General features: G+C 45.1%; 1 protein-coding gene across 4 annotated transcripts in view; it reads left to right on the top strand.

The window, feature by feature from the left end:
- Nucleotides 1-242: 242 nt before the first annotated feature.
- Nucleotides 243-14,951, top strand: part of sm (heterogeneous nuclear ribonucleoprotein L) — a 131,261-nt gene continuing 116,552 nt past the window's right edge. For all 4 annotated transcript variants that reach the window (XM_077666594.1, XM_077666593.1, XM_077666592.1 and 1 more), the window contains exons 1-3: nt 243-442; nt 6,267-6,346; nt 11,978-12,047. In XM_077666594.1, the coding sequence (XP_077522720.1) occupies nt 377-442; nt 6,267-6,346; nt 11,978-12,047 (216 nt within the window). In that variant the 5' untranslated portion in view covers nt 243-376. The remainder of the gene's footprint in view (nt 443-6,266; nt 6,347-11,977; nt 12,048-14,951) is intronic.

The raw sequence follows: 14,951 nt of genomic DNA, 5'->3' as shown, positions 1-14,951 counted from the left end.
TTGTTTCTAAGTATTATTATTTTGTTTTTAAGTTTTAACGATTTATCAGAAACGAATTATACAATGTGCATCGTTGACGACAGCAGCGCTCATGTTACTATGGAGTTATGCATGGAGTATAGTGGGGAACATTCAGGGAGGTAAGCAGCGCGCTTGGAATCAAAACAAAATTAGAAAGCTTGTAGCGTTTGTGGCGCCATCTACGCCACATCTCCCGTTCTGCTGGCTCGTGCCGTCCCTGTGTGGCCATTACTTGGCGAAGAACGCTCTTGTCGGCGGTGGTCGCAAATTGTCCGTGTTTTTTTCCGAAGCCGTGCGTCTCGTTGTTCTCTGCTCGTGTTGTGCGTGGGCCGGCATCGCCGCGGAAAATTTTGGGATGATGGCCGATATCGCCAGCTACGATGGACACGCTGCGAAACGGCAGCGAACGGACGAAGGCCGGGTACGTAGCGCACACGTTGTCTCTGGAGGGGTGCTGCTGGCGCGATCGCGCCCCGCGATGACAAAACCGCTCTCATGCTTGCCGGCTTGGAAGCGCAGTACACGAAGCGTGCTTGGATAGGCTTAATGCTGGCCGGCGCACAATGTGCCTTGTTTGTGCGTTCGTTTTGCCGCTTTTGTTTCTATATCATGGCAATATTATCGGGTTTAAAAACAAAAACAGGCATGGGGCCGGACCTGGACCGAAAAGGAGAATGTTGGGCGGGAAGTGTCGTTCGTTTGTCGCGGTTTGCCGAGGCCGGGAAAAACAATCGTCGTGTGTCGGGCGGTGCACAACCATCCGCTCTCGCTCTAGTGCTGCTGCTTCGTAGAATGCGGCTCGTGCTGCCGGATCCCCGTGGGAATAACTGCGGATATTTCGCATGTTTGTTTTGTCTTTCCTTGAATGTGCTTTTTTTCTTTTGTCTTCCGTCCCGATAGCGTGATGCTTCTGGTGTAGTCGCTGTTTTCACACGCGCAAGGGAACATTTGCGACCGCAACTTGCCGCCCCCGCCCGGTCAGTTTGTTGAGTCCGTGTTATATTTTTGTGTTAGTTTCATCGGTGCGGCTGCCCCTTTCTTTCTTTTTTTTTCCACGCGTCCGGTCAACGGCCTGCTGTGGCCGGAGGCCGCCGCGGTCGCTCACGATTTCTCACGGCGGCGCGGAATTTTTTTCGTTTTCAGACTCCGTTGAGGGCTCCCTAAAAAGTAGAACAAAAAAAAAAAAGACGAAGCCAGGCAGCGCGCTCTACGAGTACTCTTGGGACGAACGAGTGTTGGCGTGCCCCCGGGTGCCCCCCTCGTCTCGGGCCGCTGTTTACGGCCACAAACGAAGCAGAGACAGAGCTGAAAAGGGGCAATTTGATAAGATGGTTCGCCGCTCTGGGGCGGGCTTATTTTAAACCTCTCGGTGGTCTCCCTTCTCCGAGGGGCGTCATATCGCCACGATCTCGGCCCTTTTCTTTTTCTTCTCCCCGCGCGCAACACCTCGTTCGGTGCACAAGACTGTTCGTTTGTGTTTCCAAAATAACCGCAGTCACCCAGCCATCCTGTGTGAACAGAGGCTGCTCTGTCATTTCTCTTGTTCCTTTAGTAACAAAGAACCGTTGACGGGATGACGCCTTTGTGCTCAGAGCACAGTGGGTGATTGCTGATTTGACAGCAATTAAGCGGCCGGGCCACCGAGTCGGTCGTTTGGGTCTTTGAAGAAAACAGCATCATTGCGTGATATGCTGTCCCGCGCATCGACTACTGTGCAGCTCAAGATTGCTTCTGTTGGCGAGGGTCACGGAAGGATGTTTTGCCCGGCTCCTCCTGTCGGGTCGCTGTGCCTCGATAGCGACGGAAGGCAGCCGTTACTCTGGCGACCTTGTGAGATTGTTCCGGTGGCTGAACCGGCGTGGGGGGCACGTGCGTACTCGTTATTGCGTAGCGGATATAAACTCCATATTCTGCTTTTTGTGGACACGTCTGATGTGTGGCGAACTTTTCATTCATGGGATGACCCGTAGCGTAGTCAAGGGGTTCGTCTCCGAAAGCAATCCGCGCTCGCTTAAAGGTGCACTAAAGAGGAATCAGAACTCGTATTTTTACCGCGGGAACTCTTATCTACACGTTCCGGGCATTCTTAGAAACTTCGAATTATTGCCCTGTGCGGGCACTCCACGCGTTGGTTGACTCCGACTACCTACCGCGTTCAGTTCAAAAAAAGGCGGGAGCCGGGACGTTTAATCCGATTTAATTAGGGCAATCGGCCGCACAGGACAATGATTCGAAGTCTCTAAGAATGCCGGAACGTGTAGATAGGATTCCTCTTTAGTGCACCTTTAAGGAGCGCGAAGTTGCGTGTGGAAAAAAGTCTGGACCGCGCTGAACCCCGTGTGTTGAGCGCGTTTATGGCAGTGTTCTTGTGCCTATTGGATACCCTACGCTTGTAATGCACTCTTAATCGTTATCCACACGGCAGAGGTCGTCTTGGCTCGGTTTGGCGCGATTTCAATCCGATAACAGCCACTGAAACTGGCCATTCATGACAGCCGCCTTTCGAATGGCGCGTCTTCCTTTTGTTCTTAGTTTGTTCTTTTCGCGTCCATGTGTGGTCATTTGCTCGCTACAGCGTTCGTCGCGGTAAGAGCTTCCCGTCCGTCCTGAGGCCACATCAGTGGGACCCGAACTGCCTTGCGTCACTAGCTGCAGATTTTTATTGTGCAGATTTATTTATTTTTGCTGGCAGTTAGCGTGAAGATATCCGATTACTTTCTCGTCGCCTCATCGCGCGCCTTTGGTGCTGTGGTGGTCAACTTTGTGACACAACTTGGCGCCGTCGCTACTCCAAGTCTTAGGCAGTGTCGTTGTCGTCGGGCTGTTTGCCGGCGCTGTGCAGTCGCGGGGATGATCTTCGTCATCGGTCACCAACAGAGGTCCAGGCAGGCGAGACCGAGCGTCTACGTAAGTTCGTAGTTAGCGGCTTTTTCTAGCAACTTTTGACGAGCGTTTGGCCGTTGCCTAGCGGAGGATGATCGCGCTCGTCCGATCTGCCTTTTGTTTTAATGCTGGGATCTGGCTGCGCGCTCGGGCAGCTGTCTTCGAACAGCTGCTTTCCCTTCTTGACGAAGACAAGTGGTCTTTTGTCTTCTTTTTACGTGCTGTTTTGTTTGCGTCGTTTTTCAGAACGGTAACGAACGCGTAGGTTGTACAATGCCGGATAGACGCGGGTGATAGGTTACATCAGTGCGGGCCTTCTAGTTGAATCCGTTGGAATCGCTTGCGAATTTCGCTCCTTGCATACGCAGTACTGTCGCTACCGACACTTATTTGTAATTTTGAGCACTTTCAAGGCGAATTTCGCTCAACCTGACAGCTGCTTTTGTCGCGTTCGAAGCGGCAGACCGAGCGGCTAGTAGGCGCCGATTTTTTTCTTTTTCTGTGGAACGAATTGCGCGATTGCTTATGTTAATTATGCAGGATAACGTGTTTGTTGTGGATCTATGGCTGAGGCTGAACCCTTTGAATCGTCGGGTGGCGGCGGACGCCACCTGGCCCCGACTCGTAATATATTTTGTGCTTTTTAACTGCGGGCTGGGAACGCTCCCTATGCCTTTAGCGAAAGCCATTTTCCGGCCTCCTACAGAGTGCGGGTAAAATTTCACTCTTGCATTGATTTTAGCCACCAGTCAAATAACCTCCACTTGTGATTTGTCAGCGTCTCCCGTGCACGCGTTGCAAACAAAATGGTGAGGAACAAAGGACGAGGGGTACTGGTTCCGTCTGCATTTTTGAGCCCCCGTTTGAGACTGGCCACTGAAAACGATATCGCCTGAGGGCAAAAAGTCGTTCGCGTTTTTCTTTTTCTGTCTCTCCTGTGCGACATGTGGCGACGCTCGGAAAATGTTGCGAGGCGTAGTACTCGCTGCTGTATAACGACGATAGCGTACCCTCCCGCCTCATTCTTGCGCAGTCTGCCAACCAACTCGCCGTAAATAGCGGCATTCAATTTCGTTTCTGTATAATGTTTTGTCGGGCCGCGCTTATAGCCTAGCAGGAGCAGCTGCCTGCCCTGACATCTTGCTTCGCGCCTCTTCCAAGCGCTGGATCTTTCTTTTCAGCGCCTTTTCATCGTCGTCTGCCCTCGTTTTTTTTGTGTCTTTAGCAATTTCTTCCGGGTTTTTGTTTAGTTTTTCTCGTTCTTGCTCTGATCATGGAGCTACACCTGTCTGTTTTGAGCTCTCCTATTTGTTATTGGGCTTCGTGGCAAGCTAGGAGAGAGGCTGTGGTAGTAGGACGCTAGGAGGAGGGCACGAGCTGAGTGCGCGACGTTTCACGACGCGATGATGCAGCTGGCACCTGACCTTGCCGGCTGCTTGCCTGGCCTAACTCTGCCTGTGCGAGTGTAGACGTGTACCTTCTTTGTTCTCGACTCCCTCATCTTTATTTGAACAGGAAGCGTGCGCCTCGTCATTACACCTGTTTTATTTTGTGCCCTCGCGACTGTACCGTTCGTCTGAGGTGGCATGCGCTTATTATTTCCAAATAGACGCTCGTAAATCACTTAGCGGGGCGCTGTCACGCGCCGTCTGTTGGTCGAGATTGGTTTCTCATTTCATTCGCACTGAGTGATGTCGAGCACTGCCTCTGTTCCTTCTTCCGGCTTTATTCTTGGCTTTTAAATTTCTCTTGAAAGTGAAGCGAAGGTGGTTTTTATAGAATTGTCTTCTTGGTAAAACTGTAGGTGAGGAGCTGAAAGGCGTAGAAATAACGTCAGGGGTGAGAGTTTCGTCTAGCCTTTGCAACATCACGTCGTGTTACGTTGTTGGGGGTTTAATTAGTCGGTTGGATTGCTTCTTTTGAGGGCGGAAAATGTTCAGTTTAATTGGTTAACCACTGCTGGCGCTTGCCTGCCGCAGCTGACTTCCAGTTTCACTGAGGGTATGTTTCACTTTTGTGCTACGCTTCCCCCGATTGAATCGCTGGACAGATGGTTCGTAAACTATTTAAAAATGAAAGTCTCGGAAGCCTGGTTCTGCTACAAGTTGCATCGGAATTGTGTGAAATAGAGCCAGCGTTTTTCGTTCTACCATAAATTTTCTCCCGATAGCGCCTAAGCTGTTGCTGTGCAAGCATGAACCTGCTGTTCGAGATTTTTCTAAAATGCCTTTCATACTTCTAGGCATTTATTGGGTTGGTCCAGTACCTAGCCTTCAGTTTCTATTGTGGAATCTTCCTTAATGTGTGTGTATTACTATTGTCGTGCTTGATGTCAAAAGAAGTTATTGTGTGCATAATACAGATCTGATTGCATTCACTGGACTCGAAGTATAGCGATGTCCACTTTATTTATTCATTTACCAAATACTGCAGGCCTTTAGAACAGGCCCTAGCAGGAGGGGCAAGAAGAATACAATATTGCTCAATACGAATTCATCACAGTGAGAGCATGAAACAAAACATATTTCCAATAGAACATGTTGAGCAGTAACCGTAGAAAATTTATACAAATGTAAAACGTGAGTATTTATAATTAATCAATTTGTCAATAGAGTCAGTGGTCATAATCACATCAGAAGACATGTGAAAAATCTTCAAACGAAACTGTTTTAGTTGTTCGTTTTTTTGTTGTGTCACGCACAGAAAAGGAAATGCAGACCATGTTGTGATCAGAAAAACCACATTCAACAGATACTGATAAGTTATCAGTGGAATGATTTAAGAATACAACGTCAAGCACAGAAGCAGAATTGCCTTGCACACATTTGTTCTCTGATGACTTGTTGCAGGTCCAGACAACATAATCACATAACTTAACAGCATGTACGCCAAAGCCGATATCTCTGTAACTACCAATTACGTGTGCACTTTACCGATGCAGTAGTAGTAACCTTTGTAGCGTTGGCACATGCCCATGAGTCATGGTTTCCAAGCACTCTGCCGAATGTTGCTGGTCTTTCACTGGTTTACCATTGGAAGGCCCTAGTTCGCAGACTCGGTGGAGAACTCGAAAGATTGCAATGAGAATTTCAGCATATCAGGCTGTTCGTGAAAGTCAATCTGAGACAACTGTTGCAGCTTTCTACACTTTGGTGGATAGCCCAGCAAACTCAGGAGCTGCTAAATATTTCATTATTAGCCTTTTCTTTGCAGTACAGTACAATGGCTATGTTGAGAACTGAGGCCGAAGCCACTTTGATCCCTAATTGTTTAAAGTCCTCCTTTAAGGTGGCGTGTTTGAGGGCTTGGACATGTCACATGGTGCTGACCATTTGCTGTTTTTTTTGTCATTTTGTTTTCAGGATCGTGGCTATGGCAACAACCAGCCGCAGGGCTACAACTACTACAATAATCAACGAGGGGGTGGAGGAGGAGGTCGAGGGTGAGAGATCTCTTTCAATAAACTTGTTGCAAGCTGCTTGTGGGAGACGGTGTCGTGGAGAATATCTACGTTCTTCTGTAATGAGGATACTCGCACTGAACACGCCCTCTGCATTAATCATTACCATTTGAGAAGTCTTCAGTTTCCCAGAGTATTAATTTTACCCTGTGTCCTTTTACCTCCCAAATTAGCACCAACTTTTCCTTGACAAAACAAAGCACATTATTTTGGGAGTAAGTAGGCAGGTTGAATCACATTTGCATATCAGGGGCTTTGTTTTCTTAAAAGTTGAGACTTCATCAGCATTTTGATATATTTTGCCAAGGCTTAACAAAAGTTTAACATGCTATTGAAATTAGTGTTTTCTGCTCCATGTATGAATCTTGTGTGCTTCAGGTTTTGATGGCAATTTTTGCCTAACGCTCATTAAGCTTCTGGTCTATTTTTGTTGTGTGTGAGGGGCTCCATGCATACCATTAAGCGTGACTGAATTTCATTGCAGACTGACAATACTATGAGGTTATGGGGTAAAGCAGGCTTACGCGCCATGTTGCTACCTCAGAAAAATTCCCCATAGTCTGAGAAGCAGAAAATATCTCTGTATTCCACACAGCACGCTCAGGTTGCTAAGAGATTTAAAGTTTTGCATTATGAACATCTTATGGAATCACTCTCTTAATTGCCTGCAACACTTGACGTGTATTAAGACCCTTAGCCTGCCATAGGCAGCAGAGACGAGCTATGAACTTTTTGTTTGATTATGTAGACGTTATTAGTCTTCTAGACAAACTCTAAGCCCTTCGTTCAGCACTCTCATTGTGCATTCTCTATGCAGTGAGCTTTGTCATCCCATTTCTTTCTCTCCCCGAATCCCTTCCCCGCGCAGAGTAGCAAATCAGCAGATTTAAACAGTGGCTAAATTAAGTTCTTCATTTAAAGAGCTTCTCTTCTCTCTTCAAGTGCAGTGTTCTAGGCAGCACTACAGGCAAAATAAAAGTTTTTTTTTTATGTTTATGAGGAAGCTTTCCCACCAGACTTCTTTTCACAGAATTTACACACCTGGGTGTGGGACTGCTCTGTTAGTTGGCACTTATTTCACAAAGCTCTTTTAATTTTTTAAGAGATGGCTATTTTATGCTACTTCTTTGCACGAAGTTTGGTTACTTGCACCATCAGTTTCTTGCATGTAGCTACAACACATGGACAAAAGCAGTCGATAGACTGACTTGGGTGTATGAAATTTAACATTGACCATTTGGGTGTTCACCTTCCTTGACTGCTGAAGTCACCACACTTTTCAGTTTTGCCACAACCTAAGGGGCTCAGTTTGGATTAGGTGAAAACCTGACATTCAGATTTTCAAAAACTTATTTTACTCATGCTGTATAGTTTAATACAACTATGTAACGAGGGGAATGATTGTAAAAGTTGATATTTTTACTTTGTATTAGGCGTGGTTTTATCCTTGATCCGCCAAGTGACTGGTAAGTACTCAATATCAGTTTGCAACAAACACACTACTGGTGATGGCTTCTTTTCTTTATTTTTTCCCATTCTGTATTGCTTTACGATATACTAGACACGACAGTGAGTCAGCATTAGCAGTCAAGGGAAAGAATGCATAGTCAGTCCGAAGCCCTATATTGTGATGGATCACCCAGGGTAGAGACTGCTGAGAAAAAGGATTTTTTTAAAATTTTTGGACGTATTTTTCCTAAGCCACAAAGGCCCAAGAAAGCTGCACAGCTTTACTTCTTAGCCACGAAGGTATGCTCAGAAGGATGTCGAACGTAGCATTTAAAATGACTAGATATGGAAAATAAAGTCTTTTTCCTGATTTTGCAAAAAATTTAATGCTAGCATAGAAATATGTGAGTAGCAGGACATACTTCGTATCCATTTGATCTAGATTTTTTTTTCCTGCAAACTGTGCACAGTCAATCTTAGTAGTGGCCGAAATTTATTGCAAGCTTAACCTGATAAAGCACCACAGCCACAACAAAAAACTGCCACTGAGATGCCATTCTAGACAAATATTTTTCTTTAATAGGGAAAATGCCTTTTAGCTTTTCTTCATACATATACGCTGTTCACATGGGCAAATGAGCAAGTGTATGCGAAGGGCACTGCTGTCTTAGGAAATTGGTATACAGCATATCATGTGGATAGCTCAACTAGTGTTGGCATACTTGTGGTGTGTGCAGTACTGATGTGCCTCAATTCAGTTAAAAATACTTGAGCCCATACCTCTCGGCGATTCTTTGAACGCTCTTGAAGGGATACTGAGGCCAACTTTTTTCAATTAAGGCAGGTGCTATTTCAGGTGTTTCCATCGGTGGAACTTGGGTTGGGTTGTGACCCAGGTGACACGGTGGGCAGGGTGTCCATCATTCGGTAGGCTGGTGAGCAGCCTGCCATAAAACCGGCTTCAGACAGACAGACAATCAGACACGCGCAATGCCCAAATGTGAGGAATGGCCATTATAAATGCCAGCACACAAAAAAAAGAGTAAAAGTACGTTGAATTCAGTTTTGGAAATTTGGTCTTAACCGAAAAAGATCAGTATTCTTGTCATGCATGACATACTGGCTAGCTGGCTGTTGAGTACAAGGTATAGTCAGTCAGAGTTTAAAATTAGCGAGGTAAGAACCCAGGGTGGTGATACGATATTCTTGGATAAGCAGCTGTGCAATTTGAGGTGTTGCTCTGCTAGCTCACATGGCTCTGCAGGCCGGGAAGCGCCACCTCCTCGCCGCCCGCGAGCTGAGCACCAATTTTTTTCTGCTATTATCACCCGTTTAGAGCAGTTAAGTATGTTTATCAGCTGCATGTAGGGCACTGACATGAAGCCATGCACACCGGTGTCATTGAAAAGTATCATGTTGTGGCAGCCTCGATTATTAAGTGGCAGTTTCATCCTTGACATCAACACGTAGACTACGGGATATTTCACCCTTTTGCTCAACAGTCTACAACAACTTGAGAATAACATTTAAGCCTAATTCTTTGATGTAAACTTGTTTTTGTTTGCTGGCTATCTCATATCACTTGCATTAACATTCTTAATGACGATAGGAATTCCTTGTACACGCTCCAAATACTATCATTTGTATGTTAATCACTGGCAAATAAACCTTTCATGTTGATAAAATGCCGAGATAGACTCTAAGTGATCTTTGACCACACTAGATCACCGAAAAAAGTAGGTAATTCAAAAATATTTTCCGAAACAAAAAATGCCAAAAGCTTGCATTCTGAAATAAGCACCGAAAAAATTCCACCGAATTCTCAAGAAATAAAAACGAGAAAGTCCAACTCTTAGACATCGAAGTGCCATTTTCAGTAGCCTGTTTATCATTAGAATGCGGTAAACAGATATTAGAGGCCAACTTCAACGTGTCCTCGGTGTCCCCTTAAAAATGCATTGTCAGCAAGACAAAAGAATAACAGCCTCCTGGGAAAAAAAGTTCTCAAACTGTACACTAAAGCACAAATGCTGAATTAATGATTATCTTCGTTGCATGTCAAGCGATGTAAAATAACAAAACGGCAGTAAAACATGCTAAAGACAGCAGTGGCCACATTTCTTTCGCCCTTCAAGACCATGCTTCTTAGGAGAGACATCACACATTATACTTCCACTGTGTGGATGGGGCCAGGAAATGAGCACTACACTGTCAGACCATTTCTACATGAATGGAACGATTGTGCACAGAGAAAAGGGCTGTGAAGTTATGTTTTGTCACCTTAGAATTGGATTCCAAAGATTCGCTCCTTATTTAAATTTTTAAAATTTAGTTTTCTTGAATTAACGTGCCAACACTGTGGGGAGGTGTGATATGCACTTCATATCTTGTTTCCCCCCCACTTCAGAACTTCTACAAATTTAATATGTCGTTTCCGTGCACTTTTAATTGAAAGTTAGCTTTTTGTTGCACAGAGAAACTAGTGCTTTTATATATGAAGTAGCAATTTCAAGAGAAGAGAGTTCCACACGAAATTCAGTTGCATTTCATTTTGGACACTAATACAGCTGAAAGCGCTGGTGTGTAGCGAGATGAATAGCCATGCAGCTGCTACTTTCTTGGTGGCCGTCAGCACAGTGGGTAGTGTAGGACTGTCCTTTCTGCTGTTTTGGGGATGCAGCAGAAGCAGTGCCGTGTGGCTCAGCAGCTGTTCAGTTTGCACACTAGAAGGCCCAGCGACTTGTTGGAAGGACCGCATGTTTTGACTTGTACTCAGTGTGAAATACTCTACAATCAAAAACCTGTTATGTTTAAATTAAGGAGCTCTTTTTTGATTAGGCATTGCCCTTTACCACGCTGTTCACAAATAACGCAGTGGGTGGCTGTTAGTCAGCATTCTTGGGCTGCAGTGATACTTCTGCGTGTTTTAACAACACCTCAGTCACAGAAGCCTGGCTGCATCATTTGGCTTTTCCTTCTATGCTTTCTAGCGTGTTTTGTATTTTGCTTTGTTTGCATGTGTATTTGTTGCATAGGTACTAGATAGGTTGATTGGCATCGAAGGCCTGTGTGCAAAGCTTTATTTTTCGTGTATTTTTTTCTCTCCCAAAAAAGTACTCTATCAAAATATGGGTATCTCACAGTTTGTAAGATTTTGAGTCTCTAAATGGAAGAATGTGAAAAAAGGTTGGTGGGGTACCATGATGCTATGAGGGCAGAGCGCCACATTTTGGGGAAGGTCTTCTTTAACTCTCATTATTCTAAGGTAAAAGATAATATGGTGCATTTTTAAATGGTCGAGCTAAAGCATTTTCACTGAAAGTCATCACACATAGGCATTTCTGTCGGAAGAAGTGACATTGTGGCCAGTCAGGCACATGGCTGCAGACTCTTGCTCACTGAGAAATTGTTTCAAGGTGGATTGATTCGCTTGTTTTTATCTAGTTGACTACCATGACATGGTTTGCAGCAGTTGCAGCATCATATCTGTTATATTGCCATCTTTTCTATTTATATTTTACTTAAGCTTGACATAAATTACTTGACTCAAGTTAACATGGAGTAGTTTGTATAGAGAGCTAAGGTTTATGTTGTGTTGTGAACACACAGGAGATGGTAGAAATTGCTGCACTAGTAACAGGCTTGCTGGCACGCCATGCCAATGTGTGTTTATGGCTGACTTATGATTTCGCATTTTATAGGAAGAGAAATTGACATGTTGATGGTAATAAAAAGTTATTCAAATGCAAGGGGGGGGGGGGGGGGGGAAACAGTTGTTCTTTCAGTGTGAGAGCAGACTGGTACAGGCAGATTGTGGTGCATTGAAATTTGTACTGCATCACTGGCTAAGCAAGAAAGAATCCTTTTATGCTGATTTGTAGCATGATGGTGCAATTCCAGCAAAGTAGATAGTGTCATAACTAGGTAATACTTATTTGTTTCAAGAACTAATGTTTTCTGCAATCATGATGGTGTTGGTCATGGATTTGCATCTGAAGCATTAACACGGAACTAAGGATTCCGTTGTGTCTTTTACTTATCGTTAATTGAGGTGGGGTTTGAACAGGTACATGTTCTTAATAGGTTCTAGTACAGATGATACATGGTACCCTGCTTTTGTCCCTTTGGTATCCCTCATTCTTATGTCTTCCCATTTTGTCACAGGCAAGAAGAGGAGAAGCCCAACCATGTGCTTCTGATGACCATCCTTAACCCTGCCTACCCCATCACAGTGGTAAGGGACAGTTGCATCTCCGATTCATGAAAGCTGGTGCTGTTGCAAGTATGCGGTCAGGAATCATTGAAGCCCTTTGCTCGGCGAGTAGTTAAATTTTGCAACTTTTGCATTCGAGGCATCAAGGCTTGTTGAAGGGTTCCCTGGGGTGCTGGAACCTATCCATTGTGGGGTTGTAATTGGGGGATAAATACGTTTTCCCCCTTTTAACCGCGGCTGACACAGTTCAAACCGCCCGGACCCCACCCCGTGATTGCGTATGCTACCGAGCGCACACCGACCACGGCGGACCTTGCTCTGAGGGAACAAAGGAGCGACACACTGGCTGATACAAACAGGAATTTGTTGCTACAGCAACAATGCCAGCTAGCAACAAAATACGCTAATGAATCGAGGTCGTCACACTCACCAGCAAGGTTACGAGCGAATGTCCGCACGCGCTAGGGCAAGGGATACTCGAAGCTGGACGGGACGAGATACGGGAGCATGTCTCCCCGCCAATTCCTCGCCCCGCTGGCGATACGTCCGCTCGCGCCTACGATCCCAGCCGAAGAGAGTGCGCTCTCCCGCGCACACAGCAGTCACGTCGTTCATAGCGCCCTCCCTTGTTAGTTAAGGTAACTAATCAGGAAAAGTCACATGGCGCGCCCCTCCTGAGGCGAAGCTTCGGGTGGGTACATTACGGGAAAGCAAACAACAAGAAGAGGCTGCGGGGCAGTCCCCACACCATCTACTTTGCGTGGGCCCCCGCCTTTCGAGTGACAGCTAGCAATTCTGCATTTGGCACCCTTCATGAAGCAATGCACCTGGAAGTTTTTTAGTGAAGAAGCATGCACAGTCCTTGCAAGAAGTGTGTGTCTAGCCTGACTGTTGCTTGGAATTCCTGGTATGAGTTGAGTGGACATGTTGAATGCTACAGGTGGGATTAGCCTTGCTTATTCTGCCGGCATTCCTGGTATGCTCTCTCTGAGACAATTGCAACTGTTGATGTTGCGGAAAGAGGAGCACTGTTCTAACTCTAGGAACTTACAGTGCACAGAGAGCAAAAGAGAGATCACAAAGCATGGCCTGGGGTCCATTTGGGCTAACCAAGTTGAGCATATATTGCAGCCTTTGTGTGCTGATCAGTTTGCGACAGACCAGAGGTTATGGCCAGACTTGTGGGATGACACTATATAGCTTCTTGGTCTTTTATTCTTTCTTGCAGACCGAATGCATTACCCATGACTAAGCAGTCTTTGCACTATGCAAATAAAATCATCATCATCAGTGTTATGTTTTAACGTGACCAGTTAGAACTCTGAAGGACCTTGAGCCACATTGCATAACCTTGCTAGCAGCTTTGCCACTCAGGAGTGGACAACCCACATTTCACAGAGGCTGCACATTTGGGAAGTGTGGTCGCATAAACTTTCTACGATTCTTTATGGTACACTGACGACAGTGTAACTTCGATGCTTTTGTGTCATTTCTTCATTCTTTTTACTGTTTATGGGGGAAACAGTGGAAACAGTGTATGTGCTATTTATTTGTTAGGTGAAAGAGATTGACATGAAAAGCAGATGTTTAAGTTTGTGTTTGCGGCTAAAGGCTTAGTTTGCCAGGATTTTTGGCACCAAGCTTCGCACACGCAGGCGTAAGCAGAGCAAGTTGTATAAATGTTAATCCGTTAAGAATTCATAAAAAAATAAAAAGTACCAAAATGGCTTTTTTGTTTGTGTGTGACGTGAAAAGCTTCAAAAACGTGTAAAACACAAAAATATCTGAAAACATATGGCAGAGAGTAACGTTTGATTAGCGATTATGTATTGTCCACTCTTCCAACTACAGAAAGAAAGGGTTGCCTTTTACTAACAGTACACAAAATACACTATTCATTTATTGATTCCCTTTAAACTACTGGAGACTACCAGTGGTGTGGTAGCGCTCATAACACGGCACTCCGCACAGGGCGGATGTTCTTGCCGTTGCAGTCTCGTCGCTGTCTCTGTCACTTTGAGAATAGAACTCAATGTTGACATCTTCATAGCTTGTGCGATCATAATCCAACTATCCAGATAACACTCTTCCCCGCTATAATGCCGCACGGATGACGCCAGGTTTGTTTGAAAGCGCAGGAAAATCTTAACAGAATGAGACTCAACACGCAAGGAATGCTTTCTGCCATCTGCTGTGAAAAACTGTCATTCAGTAAAAGCACAGATGAAGGAACAGGTGCTGCCATCTATGTTCTAAATGTAAAAACACCATTTGACGATTCTGCCATCTGCTGTGAAAAACTGTCATTCAGTAAAAGCACAGATGAAGGAACAGGTGCTGCCATCTATGCTCTAAATGTAAAAACACCATTTGATGAGTGCAACTTGTGAAAAGCCATTTAGAATGCAGTGAAACACCCATGACGAGGTGAGCTTGTCATAAGCTAAATGTGGTGATCGGTCGTGATGAGTGGAGGTTGTCACTAGCCTTTAATGGATGGGTTAAGATAATTGTTTTATTACTCATTTTATATCATTCATTAAGATGCACGGTTTCAGCCATTGAGATTCGGAAGAGTGCGACAGCCTTTCCATGTGGTATCTTTATTCCTGGTAAAAACACTGGCGAAGGCAGCAAGGTATGAATAGAGCTCATTTATAACCCTTCTGTCAGGCTTCTCCGAGCGCACTGAAGTTTTCTTTTCAATTGGTGTATGGCTGTTGTTTGAGCAGAGTGAAAGATACTGCAGCAGTTTGCTCGGAAAGGCCAGGCTTGTCAGGCGCGCTGTCTGGCCCTATTATGATGACTGGCAGAGGGTAACTGCTTTGAGCTAGTTGTCAAGACTGGGTAAGGAGGAACTAGGCGACCAGTGTTTTACGACTCCAGTGTGACAAGGAAAAGTTGGTTTTTTTAAGGAAACCTTGA

The sequence above is a fragment of the Amblyomma americanum genome, chromosome 5 (genome assembly GCF_052857255.1).
Source record: "Amblyomma americanum isolate KBUSLIRL-KWMA chromosome 5, ASM5285725v1, whole genome shotgun sequence".
Taxonomy (NCBI): Eukaryota; Metazoa; Arthropoda; class Arachnida; order Ixodida; family Ixodidae; genus Amblyomma; species Amblyomma americanum.
Note: the sequence above shows the minus strand (reverse complement) of the source record. Positions and strands in the feature narration are given on the sequence as shown.